This window comes from Euphorbia lathyris, chromosome 7 (genome assembly GCF_963576675.1).
Source record: "Euphorbia lathyris chromosome 7, ddEupLath1.1, whole genome shotgun sequence".
NCBI classification, from domain to species: domain Eukaryota; kingdom Viridiplantae; phylum Streptophyta; class Magnoliopsida; order Malpighiales; family Euphorbiaceae; genus Euphorbia; species Euphorbia lathyris.
The window spans coordinates 55,529,538-55,554,578 of record NC_088916.1 but is presented as its reverse complement, the minus strand read 5'-3'; the positions used below and the strand labels follow the sequence as shown (position 1 = coordinate 55,554,578).

The window sequence follows — 25,041 nt, the reverse complement described above, 5'->3', positions numbered from 1 at the left end:
GGTCTTTTTCTTATAAATGGTTAAGATAAAAATTGATGAGGTGGCACGTTGACTTTAGGTTGACCGGTCATTTTTACCGGCTATACACCATAGTGAGAGGTCACCTATAAGTTTGTATATATTAGTGAGACAAATTGAAGGTTGTACACCAAAGTGTGACATGAGGTAAATGTTGTACACCATTGATGAAATTTACCCGAGGGTATTGAAACTATTGAAACAATATCCATGAAAAAAGAAGTTCAGTTACAAAAAAGATGAAACTTTGCAAAGAAGAAGAAGACTTTTGGGTTTTCAGGAGAAAGAAGAAAGGTGAAGAGATTGCCTGACAAATGAAGACAAATGAAGATAACATCTTATCTTCCGTAATAATAAAGAGAGGCCAACTTGACCCTTAAGTTGCCAAGGGTATTTTAGTCCTTACACAGCAATGAGGACATTTTGGTCATGTCGCCAGTAATGGTACATTCTGGAAGCAGTCCATTCCTTGTGATGGTCATTCCCTCATCCAACCAATACCTTAACTGAATCATCACCACTCATCTCAATCAGAGTTATTCCATGGTTCAGATTTAGACACTTGTCTTGTACTTTATTTCCTTAGCCAAGAAGTTTGCTTGACCAACACACCTAGCATAGTATAAATGTAATAGTTAGTAAATTTTATCCTTCAATGAGAATATAATTAATCTTGTGATTCACTCATTCAAATTATTAGATAAAATAGAAAAATATGAAAAAGTACAAACATAACACGATATTTTTAAGTTTTTATGTTTTTCACGTTTCACATTTTATCGTTTTTATTTATTTTTTTTCATTTTATCGTTTTTTATATTTTTATCCCTTTTTCTATCTGAAATATTATGAAATAAATTATTAATAGATATAAGAAGATAAATAGAAAAATGTGAAAAATAGTATAAAAACATGAATAACATAAAAAAAAAGTTAAAACATGACATTTTATCTTTTTAAATTCTTACGTTTTTCACGTTTCATATTTTATTGTTTCATTTTTTTTCATTTTCATTTTTATATTTTTTTTACTGTTTTTCTATTTAATATATTATGAAATAAATTATTAATAGATATAAAAAATTAATTTTTGCATGAAAGAAAATATGAATAATAAAATAACTATTTTACCAAATGGTAGAATATAAATTTCATATAATATATCAAAAAATAATGAACCAAAGAGTGGAATATGATTCTCTAAGAATATATTTTTATATAAACCAAATATGAAGATTATACTCTCTAACCATTCCACACCTCATTCATTTATAACAATCCTCCACTCAAAATATTTTCTAACATTAATCACGACAAATGTTATTTAATGGGTTTTTATTTAATATTTTATTTCTTTTACTTTTAATTTTTAATCAATTAACCTATTGTAAAAACTAATAAAATTGATAATCAATTAATGTTAATTGAATAAAAATTATTTATTAATAAAATAAATATTTATAATTTATTTAATTGGATTAAAAAATTGAATATGTAGTATCATTTTTTTGTCCAAATTTTACTCGATATTAACAATTAATGAAATTGAAAAATATAGTAAAAATGGAAAATATATTAAAAACATACATTTTAAATGTGGAATATTTCGGATCGTAAATCTTTGGGAATTATAAATATTTGAGATCGAGATTTGAGACTTTGTTCTCATTGTATCTCATTCTCAAAAGATTTAAGAGTTTATATTTTTGATATTTTTGTTGACTATGTGGATCTATCTAAAAATAAATATTAAGAGTAGAAAATTTTTTGAAAATGAATGTGATTGATCTGGGTTAAATAATATATTTTTATAGGATTTTAACAACTATTATTGTTATCTATTTTTTTATTTTTTATTTCATGGCAGTTTTATATAAATTTTTTTTTATAAAACACTTGCATTAACAGAGAAAACCATGATCAGTTTGAAAACAAGCTAAAATAGACATAAGAAAATCCTCAATAAAGATTTCTACATGTAAAATATAAAATCATTACCATTATTCTTATTTAATGTTAAAATAACTTTTGGCCATTTCAAATCCGTCTAAATTTATATCATTTTTTGTCCAAAAAAAAAAAGAACTTTTTTTAAATGATGAATCTGCCATTGAAGACACAAAACAAGGAGGGACCTACCGCTTCAACATACTTTTCGGTGCATCTTCATATCAGGCCACACCAACATGCTTTTCGGTGCATCTTTAACCAAGCCACGCACATCTTACGACGGTGAACGCCACGTCTCTATTCTTTCTTTCCAGGTGGTGCACGTTTCTCTTCCTTCCTTTGCAACAAATGTCATTCATTTTACTCTTTATATTCTTAGAGACTCTTCAAAGACAGCGACTTTGAAATTACCATTGGGGATGGCTGGTAAATTTCAGATTAGTCCTCCAACTATAAATTAGTCCTCCAACTCAATTACTAGAGATCCTTTTAAATACTGTTTGCTTTTGGCTTTGGTTACATTATTAAGTTATTTCTATGATTTACTGAGATTGGATTAACATTAAAATTAAGCAGTTTAACTAAATATAATTATAAGACGTTTTGAAAGGAATTTCAAGGAAAAAAGAAAAAAAATTCTTTTCCTATTTTAGATTTTTGAACTCGGCAGGTCCGCAATCTTTTTTACGAATCTTATGAATCTTTTTACGGATCTTCTTTAAGGATCTTAAAGAATTTTACAGATCTTCTTTAAGGATCTTATAGACTTTTGCGAATCTCTTTATGGATCTGAAAGATATTTACGATCTCCCTTATGAATCCTAAAGATATTTATAGATTTTAATTTTTTCTATGGATCTTCTTTAGAGAAAGATTACGGTCTTTGCGAATCTTAAAGAGATTTGCAGATTTTCCTTACAAATTTTAATATATTTATAGATTTAAATTTTTTTTACGGATCTTCTTTATGGATCTTAAAGATTTTTTCTTACTCATCTTGTTTGTGGATTGTAAATTCCTTATGAACCTTAAAGATATTAACAGATCTTAAATATTTTCACGAATCTTCTTTATGGATCTTAAAGATTTTTATACACTAGCGTTCACATGGACCCTGAGTGACCAAATGAATTTGGTCATTCACCGTTAGATATAGGCTCATTATAATCCCACAATGGATATCCAAAACATCCCAATGTGTAGATTTAATAAACATATATCTAACGGTGAATAACCAAATTCATTTGGTCACTCAGGGTCCAGGTGAACGCTACTGGATTTTTATATATCTTGTTTATGGATTTTAAAGATTTTATGGATCTTCTTTATAGAGCTTAAAAATATTTATGAATCTTTTTAAAATCTAAAGGAAAATTCCATAAATTTTTACGAATACACTATAAATCTTATAGACTTTTAAATTAAATCGAATATTTGAATAAAAAGATCCAAACCGTTTCCTCAAAAAAAGAAGAAGATCCAAACCGTTTGATATATTTTTTCGGATCGAACCGAATTTTGTTAATAATTATATTTCATATGATTTTAGAGATCAAATTTCTATGTTTGAACATGTGAATAAAAACATACGGAATTTTTGGAATCAGATTGAACGCTTAATATCTGAATAAAACTATATATAAAATGTTTAAAGGAATAATATATGTATATACATATGCATATTAGCGTGTATTTATATTGTATATGTAAGAAAATATACTCTATTTATATGACTGTTTGGTTTTGGCTTTGATTACATTATTAAGCTATTTGTCCAATTTACTGAGATTGGGATTAACACCAAAATTAGACAATAATTTAACTAAAGCATATAACTTCAAGATGTTTTGAAAGGAATCAAAATCAAAAGGAGGAAAAAAAAAGATTTTTTTTTTTATCACTTTTCATGTTTTCCGCATATCACTTTTCCTATTTTCAACATCTTTCAGTTAAAGATTCTTGGAGCGGTCATTAAGATCGAGGAGATCTTCTTTCGGGGCGTTTGGTATTCTACTGAGATAGGGATAATGATAAAGGTTGGGACAAAGATATGGATAAATGGTTGAGATATGGATAAAAATATGATAGTGAAGAATTATTATTCAATGTTTGGTATGTGGGATATGGATAGAGATAAAATAATACATTTTACTATTTTAACCTTATTTATACTACATAACATTAAATTGAGGGATAAGATGGAATTTTCCATCCTATTAAAATCGCAGGAGTTTATCCCACCTCCTTATACCACCCCCTCTTGGGTATAGGATTTGAGGGATAAGAGACTTATCCCTTATCTGTCTCACTCTTCTATCTCTCAAACAAACAAGGGATAACTTATCTCGTATTTTTTATCCATATCCCACCTCCTAAATCCCTTCTAACAAATACGCTGTTTATGATTTTGAATATTGAAGTTGTCTTATCATTTATGTCCCGCTATTGGATAGTACTAGTATACTATATGAAAACTTTATATAAATGTTTAACGAAATAATAAATATAGGCTGATAAAAATAAAAAATAAATATAGGTGTGTATGTATTTTATATTGCATATGTGAAAAAAATGTTCGGCTTGACTGATTGGTTTTGGTTTTAATTACATTATTAAATTAGTATTTAGTTAGTATTTGTTCAATTTACTAAGATTGGGATTAGCACCAAAATTGGGCAATTTAACTAAACCATACACTTACAAGGAGTTATTATGTTAAGCATCAGGTCTTCCATGTCATTCGGATGATCTCCAATTCACATTTGGACACATGTATTATGATCCCACGTAATAATTAAAATAGTGGAGCTTCTAATATACGTGGGTCTATGTTACACGTGTCAAAATATGTATGAAATGTCTTCTATTTGACATGGAGAACCGGATGTTTCTAATAATTTGTCCACTTACAAGAGGTTCTTAAATTTTCCACATCTCCCTTATTATTTAGAGTTAGATTTTTTTAGCCGGATCTATGGTTCATGTATGACATTTTTAAGATTTTTCAATTTTTTTTGAACCGGATCAAATATTTTCATAAAATTAGCTTCGGATTGAATATTTCATAAAATTAGATACTTTTTATTTTATTTTATAGGTGCTTTAAACATAGTTTATTTATGAGATTTTTAAGATTTTTCATTAAGCATAGTTCATATAAATTTAGGAGCCCATTTGTTTTACCTGCTTCTGTTTGCTGCTACGGTTAGCTGTTTGCTGTTATTGATAGGTAGCAGATATTAGTTGATTTTTCTGTAAAAAACATATGTTTTTCAACTTTTACCAAATGCCTTTTTGTCCCCTTTTTAGATTTAAAAGATAAAAAACAGTTCCGGAAATTGAAAACAAACGGACACTAGATATTTTTATCTTAAAAATTGTTTAAACACAGTTCATGTTCATGTACAAGATGAGTGGAAGACGGCGTTTAAGACGCGTGATGGATTGTATGAATGGCTAGTGATGCCATTCGGGATGACCAATGCACCGAGCACTTTCATGAGGTTGATGAACCAAGTCTTGCGTCCGGTGATTGGGAAGTTTGTAGTGGTTTACTTCGATGATATTCTCATCCATAGTAAGACGTTGGAAGAGCATGTGGAGCACTTGAGGACCGTATTAGCCTTACTCCGGGAGAACCAACTCTTTGCCAATACTAAGAAGTGTGACTTTGTGGTGGAGAGTTTGGTGTTTCTCGGGTATGTGGTCAGTGGGAATGGAATCCGGGTTGATGAAGAGAAAGTTAGAGCTATTCGGGAGTGACCGACTCCGAAGACCGTTGGGGATATTAGGAGCTTCCATGGGTTGGCTACTTTCTATAGACGGTTCATCCGGAATTTCAGCGCTATTGTGGCTCCTATAGCCGATTGTTTGAAGAAGGGTAGAGGCTTCAAGTGGGGAGATGAACAAGAGAGCAGTTTTGCCTTGATAAAAGAAAAGCTAAGCACCGCTCCGGTTTTAGCGTTTCCAGATTTTGATAAGCTTTTCGAAGTTGAGTGTGCTGCGAGTGGAGTTGGAGTTGGGGGAGTATTGATACAAGAGAGGAGGCCCATTGCGTATTTCAGTGAGAAGTTGTGTGACTCGAGACAAAAGTGGGTCACCTATGACAAGGAGTTCTATGCGGTGGTGCGGGCTCTCAAGACGTGGGAGCACTATCTCATTGGAAAAGAGTTTATGTTGTATATCGACCACCAAGCCCTCAAGTACTTGGAAAGTCAAAAGCAAATCTAGAGCTCCATGCATGCTAGATGATCCGCTTTTGTGGATAAATTCCCTTATAAGCTTCTCCACAAAGCGGGTCAACAAAACAAGGTGGCGGATGCCTTGAGTCGAAGGGTAGTCCTTTTGAAAACTGTAGCCTTGGAGTTAGTGGATTTTGAGCACATCAAAGGAGAGTATGATGAGGATCCAGACTTTGGAAGTGAGTGGAAAAAGTGTAAGAGCAGCGCCGACGGAAGCGAGTATCAGTTAGTGGACGGGTTTCTCATGCCAATTGTGCCTTCCAAGTACGTCTATACCAGAAAGGGTGATCCGAGAGCTACACGGAAGGGTGTTGGGGGACACTTTGGAAGGGACAAGACCTTTGAAGCAGTTAGTTCCCGTTACTTTTGGCCTAGGATGAGGAGAGACGTGGCGTACATCGTGGAGCGATGTGAGACGTGCCAAACATCTAAGGGGCATGCTACTAATGCCGGATTACGCATGCATCTCCCGATACCCGAAACCATTTGGGAGGATCTCTCCATGGACTTTGTATTGGGGCTACCGAGAACACAACGGGGGATGGATTCCATTTTCGTGGTGGTGGACCGATTCTCAAAAATGGCTCACTTTATTCCGTGTAGAAAGACTAATGACGTCACCACCATTGCCAAGCTGTTCTTCCGAGAGGTGGTGAAGCTACATTGGGTTCCGAAGAGTATAGTGTCGGATAAGGACACGAAGTTCGTTAGCCACTTTTGGCGGACTCTTTGGGCCATCCTCGGAACCACTTTAAAGTTTAGCACCACGGCTCACCCCCAAACGGATGGACAAACTGAAGCAGTAAACCGGACTTTGGGAAATTTATTAAGGAGTAACTGTCGAGACAAACCCAAGATGTGGGATTATGTGCTCGCCCAAGCCGAGTTTGCCTACAACTCCGCCGTGAGTTCTACTACCGAGAAATCCCCTTTCGAGATCGTGTACACCAAGGCACCCAACCACTCACTTGATTTGAGGGAGATTCCAAAGGGGGAGAAGAAGAGTGTAGCCGCCCACAACTTAGCCAACGACTATCATAGAATGCACCAAGAAGTCCGACACAGCATTGAGGAGAAAAATAGCAAGGTCAAGGCCAAAGTTGATGAACACCGGAGAGACATACAGTTTGAGGTTGGGGATGAGGTGATGGTGTACTTAGGAAAGGAGCGGCTCATACATGCCCTAAGTAGCAAGTTGAGGCCGAGGAAGTATGGTCCCTACCGGATCGCGAAGAAAATTAGTGCCAATGCATACCAACTAACCCTCCCTAATTGGCTTGGGAAAATGTCTTCTTCTTTTAATGTGCAGGATTTGAGCTTGTGGAAGCCGGATGGGTCGTTACGAACCAATATGCCCGAGGCGGAGTCCGACTCTTTCAAAGAAGGGTAGAATTGTCACGACCCATCCCACGGACCGTGACCGGCGCTAGGGAACGGGTAAGCTCAAGCTACCGGAACCCGTAGCAAGCCTTAATATAATATACAATCAACCCTACCAATAGTCTTAACATAATTTAATATTAAGAAACACACACACAATCCTCAAACTGGTACGGCGGTCTAGAATATAAATTTTTAACATAATTCTTAAATAGACATACATAGTAAGATAAATGTGCTGCCCGAAGAAAGAAATTAGGCTGCAACAAACTTCTAGTCACCTGAAAAATTAAAGGAGTCAAACCTCCCATAGTGAATTAATTACATGCAATGCATGAGTAATTTAACATTTATGTCACACACAATAATAATAATCATAATATATAATATAAGTGATCACACAATATGCTTTTCATAAAATTGTCTTATAAATAAATAGATAGGTGGTTTAATACGTGTGTTGGACCCTAAACCTCAATACCCGATCTAATAATCCACCAATAATCAGCATTTCACTCATATCCAATAACTGGGGGACCGAGAATAACTCAACCGACCACACGCCCAGTTAGCTGGAGGACCGAGAATAACTCAACCGATTCCGTACCCAGCCTCACTTAAATCCAAAATCCACATATCATATAGCCCGAGAATATCTCAACCGAGCTTATCCATATATCACAACATTCACAATATTATTATCATCAATATCCAATAACCCGATAGTACATGTGCGCACAAGGTCCTGATGCCGCTCACCAAGAAGCATGTCCATAACACGTATTTATCCACAAATAATTACGCATAAATTATTATAAACAATAAGATACTGTTACAAGTAAAAATAGTACTTTACTTGAAATATCATGAAATCATTTATTATGAATGCAAATGCTAAATTAAAAATGCATAACATATAATTAACTCACAAATTGCTTCTAGCTGACTGTTCTAGTTTTCAGGTAGTGCTCCTCCTCCTATCGGCTGAGTATCTAAAAGCGATAATATTATTTTTAGAATTTATATAGGTTTAGGAAAATATTGAAATTTATTTTGTCTCGTTTTATAGACTGTCTACCGAAAATTCGGCAGAGTCTCCCCTATAAAACGAACATCCTCCTAATAATAATTAGGATCAACCCTGCAATAAAATACACTTCTATATTCAAAAATATTCAAAGTCCAAACCGGGACTCCATAGACTATAGTTTATCAACCCGGTTGGACATCAATCATCCGATAGTTCCATAACTGTCAGTAATTCCAATACTTTACTCCCAAAATTACTCATCATCAAACAACATATAAACATATATACTTATAATCCATTTTCATAATATCTATATCAATCAAATTAACTAACCAATAATCTTAAGAGCATAATTAATTAATTATGCTTAGTCCAATCTCCCTTCAACCTTTATTTTTAAAATTATATATTCTGATTTTTTTTTTATTTAAATGAGGATCCAACAATTATTTTTAACCCAACTTAATTATTTTCCTTAATTTCACCCAACTATATACTTTCGTAATTTATAGAGACTAAACGGTAAGGAAGTTGGCCAAAGTCTAAGAATTAATGTTGCTCCAAATAATATTTAGAACATTCTGAAGTTAACCAAATAATTTTTCTGCATTTATTTCGTATGTCACCGGAAAATATCACCGGTGTTCGGGATCCGCCTATCGGAAAAATTAAAGTTGATTGTTTTGAGAAACTAACTATACCACTTTATTTCTTATGATTCCAGGAGTCTAGAATCACTCTCAAAACACCCAAAATCAACCGGAAAATGAAACTTTGGTTAGATTTCTTACTTTTTCCGGTGTAGCTCCGATTACACCTCAAAACTCCTTGCATGCATCAAAATCTAATGTACCCATAGGTAAATCGACCCCCTGGGTCCATTTTTGGTGTTAGAATTGTAAAATAATGAACATGGGACTGAGAAATAGAGAGAATATCAAAAGTGACGAATTTTCTCTCTCTAAACATTTTTTAAAAACTCAAAATCTCACAATAAAACTTACATGCACTTGTAGATGGAGTTGAGAGCTTCGTTTCGGTATAAAGAACGTCAAAAACGGACAAGAAATGAGGGAGAATGAGGTAGAAGAAGGTTGTTCTTGAAATGAAGAAGATGATGATCCAAGAAGAGAAATGGAGTCTGCCGATCAGGCAGCTCCTTATTTGAAAAAAATGGTCAATTTTCAATTGAGTCCCTATATTTATAATATCTTTTATAAAATTTCCCAAAAGTAATTATAATTTAGCTTTAACTCCTTCTAACTAATTCAATTTAGCAATTAGCTTAAATATATATAATTTTGGGTATTACAAGAATGATGAGGGCATCTTGTCCTCAAGCTTGAACCTGGAGACTAGACACGAAACACGAAGAGATCCATTGGGGGGAAAGCAAGGGCAAAGACAACCAGCCGAACACGCGGGGCGTGTCTAAGAGTGCGCGGGGCGTGGAGAACCCTGTGTCCGAAGGAAAGTCCAGCGACTCATCCACACAGAGCATCCTAACCAGTACGCGGGGCGCGGATTGCGACTTCAGAAGCCAATCACCCTAGGAGGTCAAGTACGCATGGCGTACTCTCTTAGACGCCACGCGTGACCCGCACCAAGTTGAGCCCTCAACTTTAGGAGGTCAAGTACGCAAGGCGGATACCCAGACACGCCACGCGTAGAGTCCGTCTTCGTGAGGCTCCCAATCCCAAAGACTCCTATACGCGGGGCGTGCTTCCGGAAGAAGACTTCTCCACCAAGTTCTTACTTGTTAGGGAACCATTTTCTGCTTCAATTGAAATTACTGTTTTGCCACCATTACTATTTACCAACACTATCCTTGCTATTCTCTTTCCCAATTTGACCCTATCCTTAAGGCTAACCTAGAAACCCTACTTTGGACTTTAGGGTCATTTTCCTTATTATTTGGGAGAGTATATAAGCTCTTTTGTTTGTAATATGAACTAACTTTGATATTATTGAATTTAAAGCCTCCATTGGAGCACCAAGGTTATCCTTGTGGGTTTATTCAACCTTCTAGTTGAGCCAGGGCCGGCTCCAGGGGGAGGCTGTCTAGGCGGCGGCCTAGGGCCTCCGACTTACGGGGGCCTCCGATCGGAAATTTTTTAAAATTTGATAATTATTAAAAAACGTTATGGTTAAAAGGTGTATAGAATTAAATATATAACAAGAAATAGTGCTAGCTTGAATGGTTAAGACATAGTGGAGATGTTTACAAGGGTGAGAGTTCAATTCCCTAGATTATCATTTTTTGTTCACATTTTTTCTTATTTTTTCTTTTTTTCTTTGACAACACAAATTTATAAATTATTACTTTGTTTTTATAGTTATTTTTAAATTTTTTATTTTTTTTTATTTTTTTTATAAATTAGAAGATGAAATTCACTTATGAATTACAATTTGTAATTTGGTATAAAATGTTATTTAGAATCTGATTTATTTAAAATTTTAATATTTGACCACTAATTTATTATTTGGTCACATTTGGACCATAAACTATTCAAATTGATAAAATTCTACTTAATTATGATGAAGTCTTGATAAAATTATTTCCTTATAATATGTGGTGATATTTTGACATATGAGCTTGACATGTTGTACGTTTTAAAGTTGATTTATCCAAATAATTAATGAGATTAAAACAAGAAAAAAAATCTCTAAACTAAAATTTATCAAGTCTAATTATCAAAATATCAAAATATATGTCAATAATTCTATTAAGTTTCCATCCAAATTGGATTGAAATTTCACCAATTGGGATAGTTCAGTGGCCTAATGATAAAATTTTGGATAGATCAAGCGCCAAATGACAAGATTCCTTAGATCAACCGATGTCCAAATAGTAATTTAAGCATGTAATTCATAATAAATACGCGACTCAACCAATTTTTAATCTCAAAGATAAATTATTCTCTTCCTTTCCATAGAATCTTGCGAAAAGGTTCGAGTTCAGCCGTCCAAGATTAATTTCCAGAAATTAATACTTTGTTGTCTGCTTGCTTCTCGCATGACTGGTGAGAAGAAACTTGATTTTAAATATATAAAAGAAAACTCGATTTTACATATACAAAAGTAAGAAGAATAATAATTTCTTAGATTTATGTTATTATTATATGACTTGAATTGTAGTTAATAATATATTGATTTTACTATTTAATATTTATTATTTCTAAAATAGTATTAGATTTAGATATGAAAAAAAGTGCACAGTGCGCCTAGGGCCTCCAAAATGCTGGAGACGGCCCTGAGTTGAGCTAGATAAGTTTGTAATCTTTGTCGGTTTACGATTAAAACCTTCACCCGACTTCAATCTACATCATATTTTCACGTTGGACAATTTTAATGTTTATTCGAACACACCGTCAAACACTTTTAATGTTTTAACGAACACACCAAAACGATGGTGTGCTCGCTAAAACATTAAAATTGTCCAACGTGAAAAGAATATCCTGACTCCGCCACTGCTAACCAAACACCTAGAACTCACCCTTTTAAAGTGAAAAGACAAATAGGTGTATGAAAATGAGCAACTAAATACTCTTTAAGATTCTTCTTTTAACATCCATTTGAAGTTGGTCTTACATTACAGTGAACTAGCAAGCCACATTTTTTACTGTCACGTATGAAATCTTTAATATTCTTTTTTGAACACGGTTAATGCATGAGATCTTAAAAATCCTTTTTAAATGCCTAATACATCACCGGCTCTCTAAATTTGTTTATTGACTCCTTAACTTTTACAAGTGTCTCACTAGATCATTGAACATGATTATTTCGTATCACTAAATTTATGAAATTGTCCATAAAAATAGATTAACTCCTCGAACTTTATAAGATTCTCACTAACTCACTAAACTTGTTTATTCCGTAACAACTAAATACAAAATTCTATTAAATCTAAATTCTAAAAATACATCTTTATCTATTTGTGAGGTAATTTTTTCTCTTCTTCTACATTTCAACCTATTATAATAGCTAGTGTTGCAGGTTTCGAATGTGCAACGACCCGGTCCGGAGTGGGTGACACCGGAGTAGAAGGTTTGAGCAAGGAGCGACCCTAAGGGATGGCGATGGGGGGCAGGAATGAACTGAATCCCACATCGGAAATGGAGAGGGAGTGATTGGAGCTTATTAGTAAGATGTGAATCCAATACATGCATACGCGTTTTAAAGCCGTGAGACCCAATGTATTGGATTTGGGCAAGTTAGCATTTTGATTTTTTTGTATTTAATTATTACGGAATAAGCAAGTTTAGTACTCCCTCCGTTTCATAATAATTGTCGTTTTGAGAAAAAAATTTTGTTTTAAATTATTTGACGTTTTACACTTTTCAATGAGCATTAAATGTGTTTTTTCCAACTTTGTCCTCATATAATAAAAGGAAAAAAATTTATAGAGAAATTTAAACATTAATTACAAAAGAGTAATAAGGTAATATTTATTTTTTTACCACTTAATTTTAAGTTTTATAAAAAAAAACACCTAGTACGGTTCTTTCCCTTTTTTTTTGAAAAGAAAAAAAGAAATATCACTTCTCAAAATTGAAACAAGAAATGAAGGGAGTAAAACATTGTCACTTATGAGATCCGTAAAATCCTAGTAAGAACTCTAAAAAGTATTAAAAGACTGCGGCTGTTTTCTCATTTGATTTTTGTCTTTTCGTGGTCATGAAACAAAACCAACAAACCACCATGTCTGTTAACGTCAACATCACATGTTTTCTGAATTTTATCAACCAACTTTTTAAGCCCCCGGAAAAGACTGAAAAAACCGTTTATGTTGCTTTCAATAAAAATAAAATAATGGAATGGAAACAACTTAATTATAAATAAATAAATAAATATTGTCTTCATACACCAAGGGAGAGGTGCATGGCGTTGTTGGATTATGCAGTTTAATTTAAGCATAACAACTTTTACTATATAAATGGTGTGAATCTTTTAACTTTACGAGACGTTTGATCCGCGTAAAGGTAACGAAATGGAATCAAAAAAGGAAAATAAGAAGGGGGGAATTGAATGACCTGAATTCTCTTGTCTGTTTGTTATGGAATAAAATAAACATGATTTCTTTTGTAACTGTTTGATTCAAATGAGGTAATAAACCATAGTTTTGTTTTTAACAATAATATATATATATATATATATATATATATATATATATATATATATATATATATATATATATATATATATATATATATCTGTATTACTAAATAAATCATAGGTAAATATAAGAATGTGATCAATTACTTCAACCATTAAAATCAAAAGACGATGAAACAAAAGAAATTGAAATAAAATAAATCAAAGAAAATACATAAATATTATATTTAAAAAAACAATAATCATTTTAATATAATTACTAAAACTGAATAATATGATAAAAGAAAAATATTGGTCAAAATTATTTTCTAGGGTAAAAAGATAAAAACAAATATGTACAAGGATCAAAAGTGAAATTAGTCTATGTATAGAAAAATATATATAAAAAATATAAGGATCAAAATAAAAATCAAAAGTAAAATCTAGTTAAAAATATTTTTTGAGGAAAAAAATAAAAAATATATAAGTATAAGGATCAAAAGTGAAACTAATCCAATGATTAAAAAAGTAAAAATAAATATATACATGGATCAAAATAAAAGTTAAAAATAAAATAGAGACTAAAGTAGAATTTTATAAGGAGGGTGAATGTTCAAAATTAGTAAGGGAAGGGAAAATGAATGGAAAACCTTAGGGAGGTTGGAGAATGAGATTAAAGGAGTTAGAGATAAAGACAAAACTAAAAAAGGTAAAGAGAATAATTGAATTAACAAAACAAACACTACTAAATGGAACTTCATATTTCCCTTACTCTTTCCTAGACCTGTTGGCCCGCCCAGCCCGTCCAAACCTGTCTTCTATGAGTTGAGCTTGGATACATATATTCATCATTTGGCCCAGCCCAGCCCGAACCCATACAAGCCTGCACATAAAAATGGGTTGGGTTTGGGATTTGTTTGAAGGGTCAAATACATGAATATCATAATTAGGTATAAAATTACAATTAAGTCATATCATCAAATTTAATTCTTAATATATCATTATTTTCTATATATTATGATTTTACATCCTAATTTAAAATTTCTAGACCCCAATTCATAAATTATAAACCATATAAAATATATTCTAGACTTCTAATTTATAAATTCTAATCCTTAAAATATATTAAAAGTACTGATTTTACTAATTTGACACAATCTAAAATTATGACTTGACATAGTTGTAAATAGTTTTTAAAATATGAATTTCTATGTAATTTTTCCTTGTTTGAAAACCCCGAGTTAGCCCGGTCCGGCCTTTTATATAGGGGAGGGATCAAGTGAGAACCTCCTCTTAGGTGAGGACACTTTCTTAGGTGAGAACCACTAAAACTACGTAGTTTTGAGTCTAAAAATTAAAAAAAAAAAACACTGCTGCCAAAGAGTTTTGAGTCTAAAAATTAAAAAAAAAACACTGCTGCCGAAGGAACCTTGGACCATTTGTTTACACTCCAAATTACTTACCACTGAGCCAATTACTTTCCTTGTGTGATATGTGCCGCGCTGATTAATATACCATCGCACTGTAGCTTTCATTGTTTAATATTTGACGCATGCACTTATTAATATTGATTAAATATGCATAATAATGAATTATTAATAGAAAAAAAAAGAAATGTGCATAATAATGAATTATTAATAGAAAAAATTCAAGAACATGCTCAAATTTCTTATTTATTTAATTCCTTTATATTTTGTAATTTATGCTATATAAGAAAATATATTTTCTTAAACATATGTTATAACATATAATTTAACTTTTTTTTTTTTGAAACAACATATATTTTAACTTTTAAAACACGAACTATGAAGTTTAGAACGTACGACATATTTTTTAGAACATACATTATGTTTTTTAGAACATGTGTTATGTTTTTTCGAACATGAGTTATAAATTATATTTTTGGAACAAATGAAAAAACGATCCAAATATCTACTGATTTTTTAGAACATTATACTTAATTTTTGGAACACAAACTATAAACTTTAGAACATACGTTATATTTTTTAGAACATACGTTATGTTTTTTAGAACATGTGTTATGTTTTTTCGAACATGAGTTATAAATTATATTTTTGGAACAAATGAAAAAACAATCCAGATATCTACTGATTTTTTTAGAACATTATACTTAATTTTTGGAGCACAAACTATAAACTTTAGAACATACGTTATGTTTTTTAGAACATACGTTATGTTATTTAGAATATGAGTTATAAATTATATTATAGAACAAATGCAAAAATGGTCCATATATTTACTGTTTTTTTAAACATTATACTTAATTTTTAGAACACAAATTATAAAGTTAAGAACACATGTAACAATATTTAGAACATCGTCCTTAACATTTTAAAACATAAATTACAAAAATATGAAGGAATTAAATAAATAAGAAATTAGAGCATGTTCTTGGATTTTTTTTCTATTAATAATTCATTATTATGCACGTTTCTTTTTTTTCTATTAATAATTCATTATAATGCACATTTAATCGATATTAATAAGTGCATGCGTCAAATATTAAACAATAGAAGCTAGAAGTGCAGTGATATATAAATCAGCGCGCGATATAACATGCAAGAAAAGTAATTAGCTCAGTGGTAAGTAATATGGAGTGTAAACAAAGGGTCCAAGGTTCAAACTCCTATAGCAATAGTGTTTTTTTCTCACAAGAGCCCTCTCCTATATATATTAAGTAACTGTTAGTAATTTATATTAGATGTTTTTTTTGTCCGTTAATAAAATGAATTCAAATATTAATTTTTTTTTCAATGATTATTTAAGCTATTAAGGTTATTAATTTACCAAAAAAAAAAACGGTTTTGTTTAGACTAAAATGGATTACAGGTTTTTTTTTTTTTTTAATCAAATGGATTACAGGTTTAAGTTTGAACGGTATAATAGAACAGTACATCTATATGGAACATTAATTTATTAATTTTTAGTTGAATTTTTATTTTTTATAGTTATAATTAATTTGATTTTTAATTTATATATTAGTTGGGCGGGTTGGGCTGGACTTGAAAATTAGAATATTTAAACCTGTCCAGCCCGGCCCGAGCCCGGTGTGAATATAATACGGGCTGGGTTGGGCTTGGACAAAGAAAATATATGTCAAGCCCGATCCGAACCCGGTCCGGCCCAACCCATGAACATGTTTTTCCTAGAACCCCCAAAACAAATGTCTCTTAATTATGAACTAAATCAATTGATTCTTTGACTAAATGGTTGATGGTTCGAATTCTGACAACCTCATTTATTGTAGAATTTAAATACATGGTGAGATTGACATGTGATATCAGATTATCTTTGAAGTATCTGAATGTGACTTCCAGAGATCTGAAAGATAGAAAACTGTCAAATAGGAGCTGGAGACCGGCAAACCCTCTCTGATGCTTAAGTCAGTATTGAGAATACAAAACTTAAAGAGAATGTAATAATATTCTGTTATTTAGAATTATGTACCTTCATTCTTGATAATGACGCTTATTTACAGATATTTGAGTTTGTGTTTGGACACACGTGTCACCATCAGATTGGTTCAGAACTTAAAATCCCGCAATAGGTGACTTTGGCGTGTGCGTCCAAGGTTTTTCCTCCTTTTCATTTCTATAAAAGCCCGTTGAGCTCTGAGTGAGCTAGTTGATAACATGAGATAATGGGCTTAAGTGATCCTCTTTAAGCCCATTTCATGTTTCATACTATATCAGAAGCCCCCCTTTTAAAATAAAAAATATCCTTTCGGATTTTCTTAATTAACGGATCATTATCATCATTACTATTGGCACCTGACGTCAGCTTTTTGAGAGACTCCTCATCTGCTCTGTCTTTTTGAATCACCAAGCTCTTTAGCAAAAAACTCTTCGAAGGAATAACACTTTCAACCTCCTTCTTCTTCTGCTATCATCCATCAACTTGTAAGTTCTTCTTTCTTCTTTTCAAATTAATTTTCATGGCATCTCGGAATACAACCAAGAAGGTACGCCAGTCCAAGGCTGCCAATCCCACCCCAAATTCTGCTTCAAAGGACGAAGAGGCCAAGAAACCTAAAAAGATCAGATTCTAAATTCGAATACTTAATAAAAAATTAGATAAAGATATCTTTGAAGGTAACGATATTTCTGAATCAGATCAAATATTTAATAAAAATATTTTTTAAGAGTGAATAAAATCTTACTATTGATTATAAAGATATCTCTAAATCAGATAGAGTTTATAGAGTTTTTAGGATCGAATAGAATCTTACCATTCATCTATAAAATGTAAAGATTATCTCTAATTGTAAAAATATCTCTGAATTAGATTGCATACTTAATAAAAATATCAGATAACGATATATATCTCTAATAGTGAAGATATTTCTGAATCTTATCAAATACTTAATAAAAAAGATCATATCTTTTCATAATACGGAAAGATCAGATTCTAAATTCAAATAATCAATAAAAAAGATTATATTTTTTTAGAATTAAAGCAAATTTTAATTGAATCTTAGTATCAAATTCCAATTTTTATTAAGTAAATATTTTGGAAATCCAAGAACGTAATTCTATTCACTGTTCAAAACCAAAGCCGTCTGGACCGTTTAGACGCTCGAAATTGAGAATCCGTTCCGATTTTCTCCAATTAGTCCCTATAGATATTTTTGTGGTCCATTATTGATTTTTAACCGTCAGGGCTCTGCCTAGGCTACTTAGGTGCTGCCTAAGCGACAATGAACAAAAGCATTTTTATTATGAATTTATTTTTTTCTTTTGAATTGTTTCAATGATATTGTTGTTGAAATTTTAATGTTTGCTAATTTTTTAATGATATATATTACAAATATATGTGTTTTCCTATATTAAATAATTTTATATTATTATTTTTTAGATAGTATAATGAATATTTAATTGAATTTATATAATAATTTGTTGATTAACAAATAAAAAATACAAAAATACAAATCCGTTTAATCCTCGATTAATCCTAACAAATCTCCGATTAATCCTTAAAGACTTTGTCTGTTCAACTAGCGCCTAACGTTTTTTACGACCTTAATTTTAATGATGTAATACTTAATAAAAACATCGTATCTTTTTAGGATTGAATTAAATCTTGCCATTGATATACAAATAGGTTGAAGTTGCTTGAATATTTTAAAAAAATTAGAACTAAATTTTTAACTGTTAGGATTTTTTAAGTTGACGCCGAATTTTACTGTTTTTGGTAGAGAGATACTTTAATCCCCAAATTAAACAGATCCGATCTCTACAAGTTCTTTGGATAAATCATAAATATTTACAATCTTGCTTGTAATACCAATATCTTCGAGCAAATCATCCGTCCTAATTTTCATTAAATAAAGCTAATCCATTTAAGGGTTTTTGTTTTGGGTTTTAAAGAAAAGATAAGGAGAAGATGAGATTTTATTTCTTTTGTCGGTGTTTATTTTGTTAATTTAATCATTCTTTTAATTTTTTTAGTTTTAGTTTCGAGTTTATCTTTAACTCCTCTAATCCTATTCTCAAACTCCCCTACAATTTTTCATTCCCCTTCACCTCTCTTTCTAATTTGAATTTCCACCCTTCTTATAAAATTATATTTTAGTTTCTATTTTATTTTTAATTTTTATTTTAGTCCATATATTAATTTATTTTTACTTTTTTAGTTAATTAATTTCACTTTTGATCCTTATACTTATATATTTTTAATTTCTTTCCTCAAAACATATTTTATCTAGATTTTATTTTTGGATTTTTGTTTTGATGCTTATATTTATATATATATATATATTTTTTTATCCATAGACTAATTTTACTTTTGATCATTGTATTTGTTTGTTTTTATCTTTTTGGCTTGAAAAATAATTTTGACAAATATTTTTTTTATTATATTATTCATTTTTAGTATTTTTTGTAGGGATTTTTAGTATTTATTTTTAATTATTTTAAAATGATTATTTTTTTAAATAGAATATTTATGCATTTTGTTTGATTTGTTTTATTTCAGTTTTTTTTGTTTCTTTTGATTTTAATGGTTAAAGTAATTGATTTTATTCTTTTATTTACATGTGATTTATTTATTAATACAAACACATATATGTATAAAATTATTGTTAAAAGAACAACTATGGTTTATTACTTTATTTGAATCAAACAGCCACAAAAGGAAAGGATATTTCATTCCCTTTGTGGAACTGAAACAAATAGACAAATGAATTCATAGTGATCCCCTAGATCCGTCGCTCGTCACAAGACGAGACAGCTCTGATCATGTGCTCATACATGCATAAGTAATTGAGTAAATAACTCACTATGACTTGTGATACACTCTAGGACTTTCATCAGTTGTACTTGGCTCATTAAATGACCATTTTCTCATTAAATGGTTCAACAAATGATTCAGAGCCCCAATATCTATTAATCAACCATACCGAATCAGCTTCGACCGCATACCCATCCTCGTTGCGATTCCAACTGAAAAACACGTGACTCCTGTTCTTTATATCAAGAAGACCATGACCGAAGCTAGCTTCACGAAATGCTGAGTAGCTCGGTTGTGGCTCCGTCATTCTGTATGATGAAAAAAGCAGCCAAAATTTCAATTACAACTAATTGGATAGCCTATAATTAGTCCCAAAACAATAACGATAAAGAAATTACTCTGTTGCTAATCCTTCAACATTTCCTCCATCCCCAATTATTATGTAAACTGGAGCAGATTGATCAGTTATAGGCTTGCACAACCCATTCACAACATTATATGCAATATTCGATATACGCTCCTGTCACGCAAAAACGTAATTCAACTGTCACAACAACCATTCATCAAAGACAATAAGCAACAAATCTATAATGTCTCTTTGCCTAGCAAGGAGGGAGAACGGTGGCTTACAGATCGTTCGTAGGCGTGAACATGGCCAGAAAAAACGACATCAACTTTGTACTGAACGAACCACGCCTCGTACATTACTCTCATGGTTTCACCTTCCATGTAATGCTTTACATAACTATTATACATAGGAGAATGCATAAGAACAATAAGCCACGGTGTCTCGCTTCTGTTCACTTTAGGTAGCTCGTTCTCTAGCCATTTGTATTGAGGAGTGTATTTACCAAAAGCCGAGTAAGACGACATGACAATGATATATGCTGAAGCCCTCTTGATGGAGTACCAAAGCGGAGATGTGCTGCCAGATTCTTTATACGGGACATGAAACCGATGTAAATAAGGCTTAAAGGGTACAGATTCACCCTGCAACAACAACAGGTACTTTCTTTACTAATTTCGATCTCGATACAATGAGGCGAAAAGGGGAATTAGAAGCATACAATTTCAGGAACAAAATCAAGTTCATGATTCCCAGCAGTCCAAATCCAAGGCTGGTAAGCAGCATTCCTTTCTATAAACCTTCCCCATGTATCCCACCTTATGTTGTCATGAAATGGATACTTATCTGCATAGGAAAGGTCTCCAACAAACAATAATGTCTGTCCTTTTGTTGGATTTAGCTCATAGTGAGCAAGCGTTCGATTCGAATCGCGAGTTTGCCCAAGATCCCCTGTTCAAAATGCTTGTGCATTATTAAGATCACACAATTAAAGATGTCAAAAGGGGTTTTCGTGTCTTGATCTATATATTACACATGATTATGTATGACATATATTTTCATAGAACCAATTGAACTAAAAGATCAAACTAATAGTTAAAGTCAGTCATAGATCTTATATTAATCTCTGACATATATGAACACAAAAATGATAATCGAGTCAAGCAGGTTGCGTCTACTCACAATTCTACACAAATACACATTGACCAAGAGATAAAGAATTGAACTTTTTTGAAGAATCAGTTACCTATGAGGCCAAAAGTGTAAGGAACATCAGGACCAGGTCTAGGAGGAGTTCTAAACCAGAATTTTCTTGTTGTGTTCCCACTCCCAACCTCATAATAATACTTAGTGTCAAACTGCAAAAATTGGATTAAGAATCAATGTAATTTCTAGGGATTCAAACAGTTTGTGAAAGTTCAAATTAACAACCATACCTCCAAATTCTTAATTGTGGAGTGGTGAATGTAACCAGAAGTGTAATTAAAGAAGTTGTATCTAACAATGAAACCATCTGAGCTATTCTTGAGCTCACTATTCTCAGGCCAGTAAAGCACAGTTTTTGAACCGGGTTCATCAGGAGTAACCCAAGAGATGATCACACTGTTAGCCTCATAATCTCCTTGTGTTATATGTACCTTCAATTGGGGAAAAAAAGGAAATTTAAGTAAGAATTCAATTAGAGAAGAGAAGCAGAAGTAAAATTAGTACCTGTTGAGGAGCATTATAACCAGGAGGAACCCTAAAAACATCGCTATCCAATGGCATGTCAAGAGATAACTCATCTTTTCTAATGAAACTGCTTGTTCTTTTACTAATTGAAATCTCTGTAAAACCCAGAACAAGAACCAGAAGAAAAAGATTAGTAACAGCAGAATCCATTAGATTCTTGCTTTTGATCGATCAAAACCTTTTCCCAAAGTGTAAATTAGTTTGATTGCCTAAATGATTGCCATTGATGCTAAGTTTAGAAGTAAAAGGAGAAAGGAATATTCGTTTTTTTGATACGAATAACAAGTTGAAGTTCCCATAGAGAAAATGACAGTAAAACTGGAAATGAGGAGTGCCACGAACAGTAGCCGAGATTCAGACAGCTGCCTAAAAGTCAGAGGATCTTTGTTCATATTATTAAACACATACACTCTCAATCTAATGAATGTTGAACAAAAAATTATCTTCATTTTCTATGGTTTGTTTTGTACATAATTTAACTCAATTTAGTTTTACAGTTTCGGTCGCTCTATATATACATTTATGTGCTGATGAGGATCTTTATTATTATTGAAGTAATAAATAATAATTAGTTTTCAAAATCTATTTGAAGAAACCAACAATTAAAACTGTCATCATCCAGTTCTTTTTTCTTTCTCTTGTTTTTTCCCCTTAACGGTTTCTATTTTGTATTCTACTTTCACATTTCTGTACTTTTATTATTGTTTTTTTCTTTTCAGTTTTATTATTGTTTTTTTCTTTTCAGTTATCCGTCTGGATTATATCTTTCTACAATTCTGTCATTTATACTTTTTTCCTGATTTAGTAAGAGCGGAAACTCTTTATCTTATCCGTGGATCAATAAATCTACGTGGTTGGAATAAACGAAATAATTCGGATCCAAATGTTCGGAATGACCTAAATGGTGAAATATGGATTGCATCTATTTGTATACAGATTTCGATTTACGATAAATATATGTTTCATTGTTGTTTAGTGTTTTTTTATGCCTTTATGGCTTTTTTTGCTCTATACAGTCGTTTTAGTCTCTTTGTAGATCTTGTAAGATTTGATTCCTTACCGTTGTTTTTTTGTTGTACTTATTATGTTTTAATCTAATAAAGTTATAAGCATTTTCATTAAAAGAATAATAATAATAATAATTTGTAAGAGAATTTGTACCACTCACTGATAACAACCAAATATTTCCTTCGTTACGGATGCTCAATTAAACAAATTTTTAATTGAGAGAGTCTCTGTATCAATGGAGGAGATAGAGAGACTTTTAGTGATTTGTGGCTGATTTTTAACTCTTAAAGATTGTTGGAGTTGATTTTTAATTCATTCTACTCAAATTTTAACTTGAGAGACAACTAAAAACTTGTTGGAGATACTCTCGTTAAGAGGTTGTTGTAGTTGATTTTTAACCATCTTTCTTCAAATTTTAAGTTAATAGCCAAACTAAGAGCAGTTGGAGATAAGGATGACAACGGGTACTATATCCATGGGTACCCGGCACTACCCGACCCTAATGAGATTATCCGTACCCTGTATAAAAGGGTATAGGATGGGTATGAGATCAAAACCATTACCCGTTAGTAGGGGTGCACATGGTTGGTTAACCAATCCATTAATAAAAACCATTAACCAGTCCATTCAATTCGGTTAACCATATTTCAGTTAACATATTACTTCGGTCGGTTAACCTATATTTCGATCGGTTAACAATTAGTAGTTTTTCGTAGCAAATATCACTTTAAATCTATAATTATTCATTTAAATATAAATATATAATTATCAAAATATTAAATAAAAATATTGAACTTCAAATTTAATTAATAAAATTGCCAAAACTAATAAATTTTAAGTTATTTTAATATTTTTAACTTAAAAATTAAATATAAATATGTATATATTTTTTTTAAATAAGGTAAACTTTATTAACTAAGATCAGAAGCGAGAATGTCAAAAATAATCGGTGGTGGACAGGCCAACTCACCACGAACAGATCTAGATGTGACAGCCTTAGCTAAGCTATGAGCTGCTAAATTCGCTGAACGTTTTACATATGAGACTGAACATGAGTTCAAGGCTCTTAACAAATCACAACAATCATTCACTACATATTTATATATTGATAATTAAATTTTTTTTTGATAGAAATTGGGACGAGACAGAACTTGGGCGGGGTGAGCACCCGTGGCCCAAGAACTGACAAACCCGCAAAATATTAATAAACGAAAAATGAGTGTTTGAACAAGAGAAGAGGAAGGAGAACAAACAAAAAGAAGGGGGAGGAGAAAAGTTTAGGAAAGTCAAGAAAAACGCAAGTAAGAAATACTACTGTTAGCGATATTTTCGAAATATGCTAATTTCAACCTTGTCACGTGTGGTTAGGGTGCGGGCGTGCCAGAGGAATTATTCCTCAATTATGAAAAACGGTTACGTTTGTGAAATTGTGCGTCGAAAACCTGAATTCTAAATCGAAAAGATTGGCGAGGGACGCAAGGATTGAAAAAGTCCCTCTTGGGTCTCTCGCGCCGTTATAGAAACTTTGCAAGATAAATTGTTTTATTTAAGCTAATGCGGGTAAATTGAAGATGAGAAAATAAAGGAATTTAAAGTGCGAAATTGACACAAGATTTGGTGAAAATTGGTATTTTATTGATGAATAAATGTTTGAATACATAAAATTGGAAATGAATTACAATTGAGAAATCTCTATATTAAACATATAGGCAATCAATTGAATTAGAACGAACAAATCAATACGAAGAATTGAAATGCAATAAAATAAATTGGAATTCAACAACAAACTCGGAGCCACAATAGCTATCTCGGATTGATGTTGAATTTTGGTGTCGGCGTGAGGTCCTTGGAGAACTGCAACCGGTCGGGCCCGTACGGTATGTGCCTTGTGCAATGACTAAACGTTGGTAGGCAAATGGGGTAGATTTAATCTTGACTTTGGGGAGCTTGGTTGGAGTGCTTAAGAACACGGAATTGGGCAAATAAATAGTGTA

At 31.9% G+C, this 25,041-nt stretch overlaps 1 protein-coding gene across 1 annotated transcript; it reads right to left on the bottom strand.

Moving 5' to 3' along the window:
* Positions 1-19,802: 19,802 nt before the first annotated feature.
* Positions 19,803-22,304, bottom strand: LOC136201414 (purple acid phosphatase 2-like). The gene is made up of 7 exons (XM_065992077.1): positions 22,019-22,304; positions 21,745-21,945; positions 21,555-21,666; positions 21,030-21,259; positions 20,593-20,952; positions 20,361-20,482; positions 19,803-20,270 (listed from the first exon to the last, which is right to left on the bottom strand). Exons 1-7 carry the CDS (start codon positions 22,187-22,189, stop codon positions 20,060-20,062), a joined length of 1,407 nt encoding a protein of 468 aa, XP_065848149.1. The 5' UTR covers positions 22,190-22,304; the 3' UTR covers positions 19,803-20,059.
* Between the last annotated feature and the right edge of the window lie 2,737 nt (positions 22,305-25,041).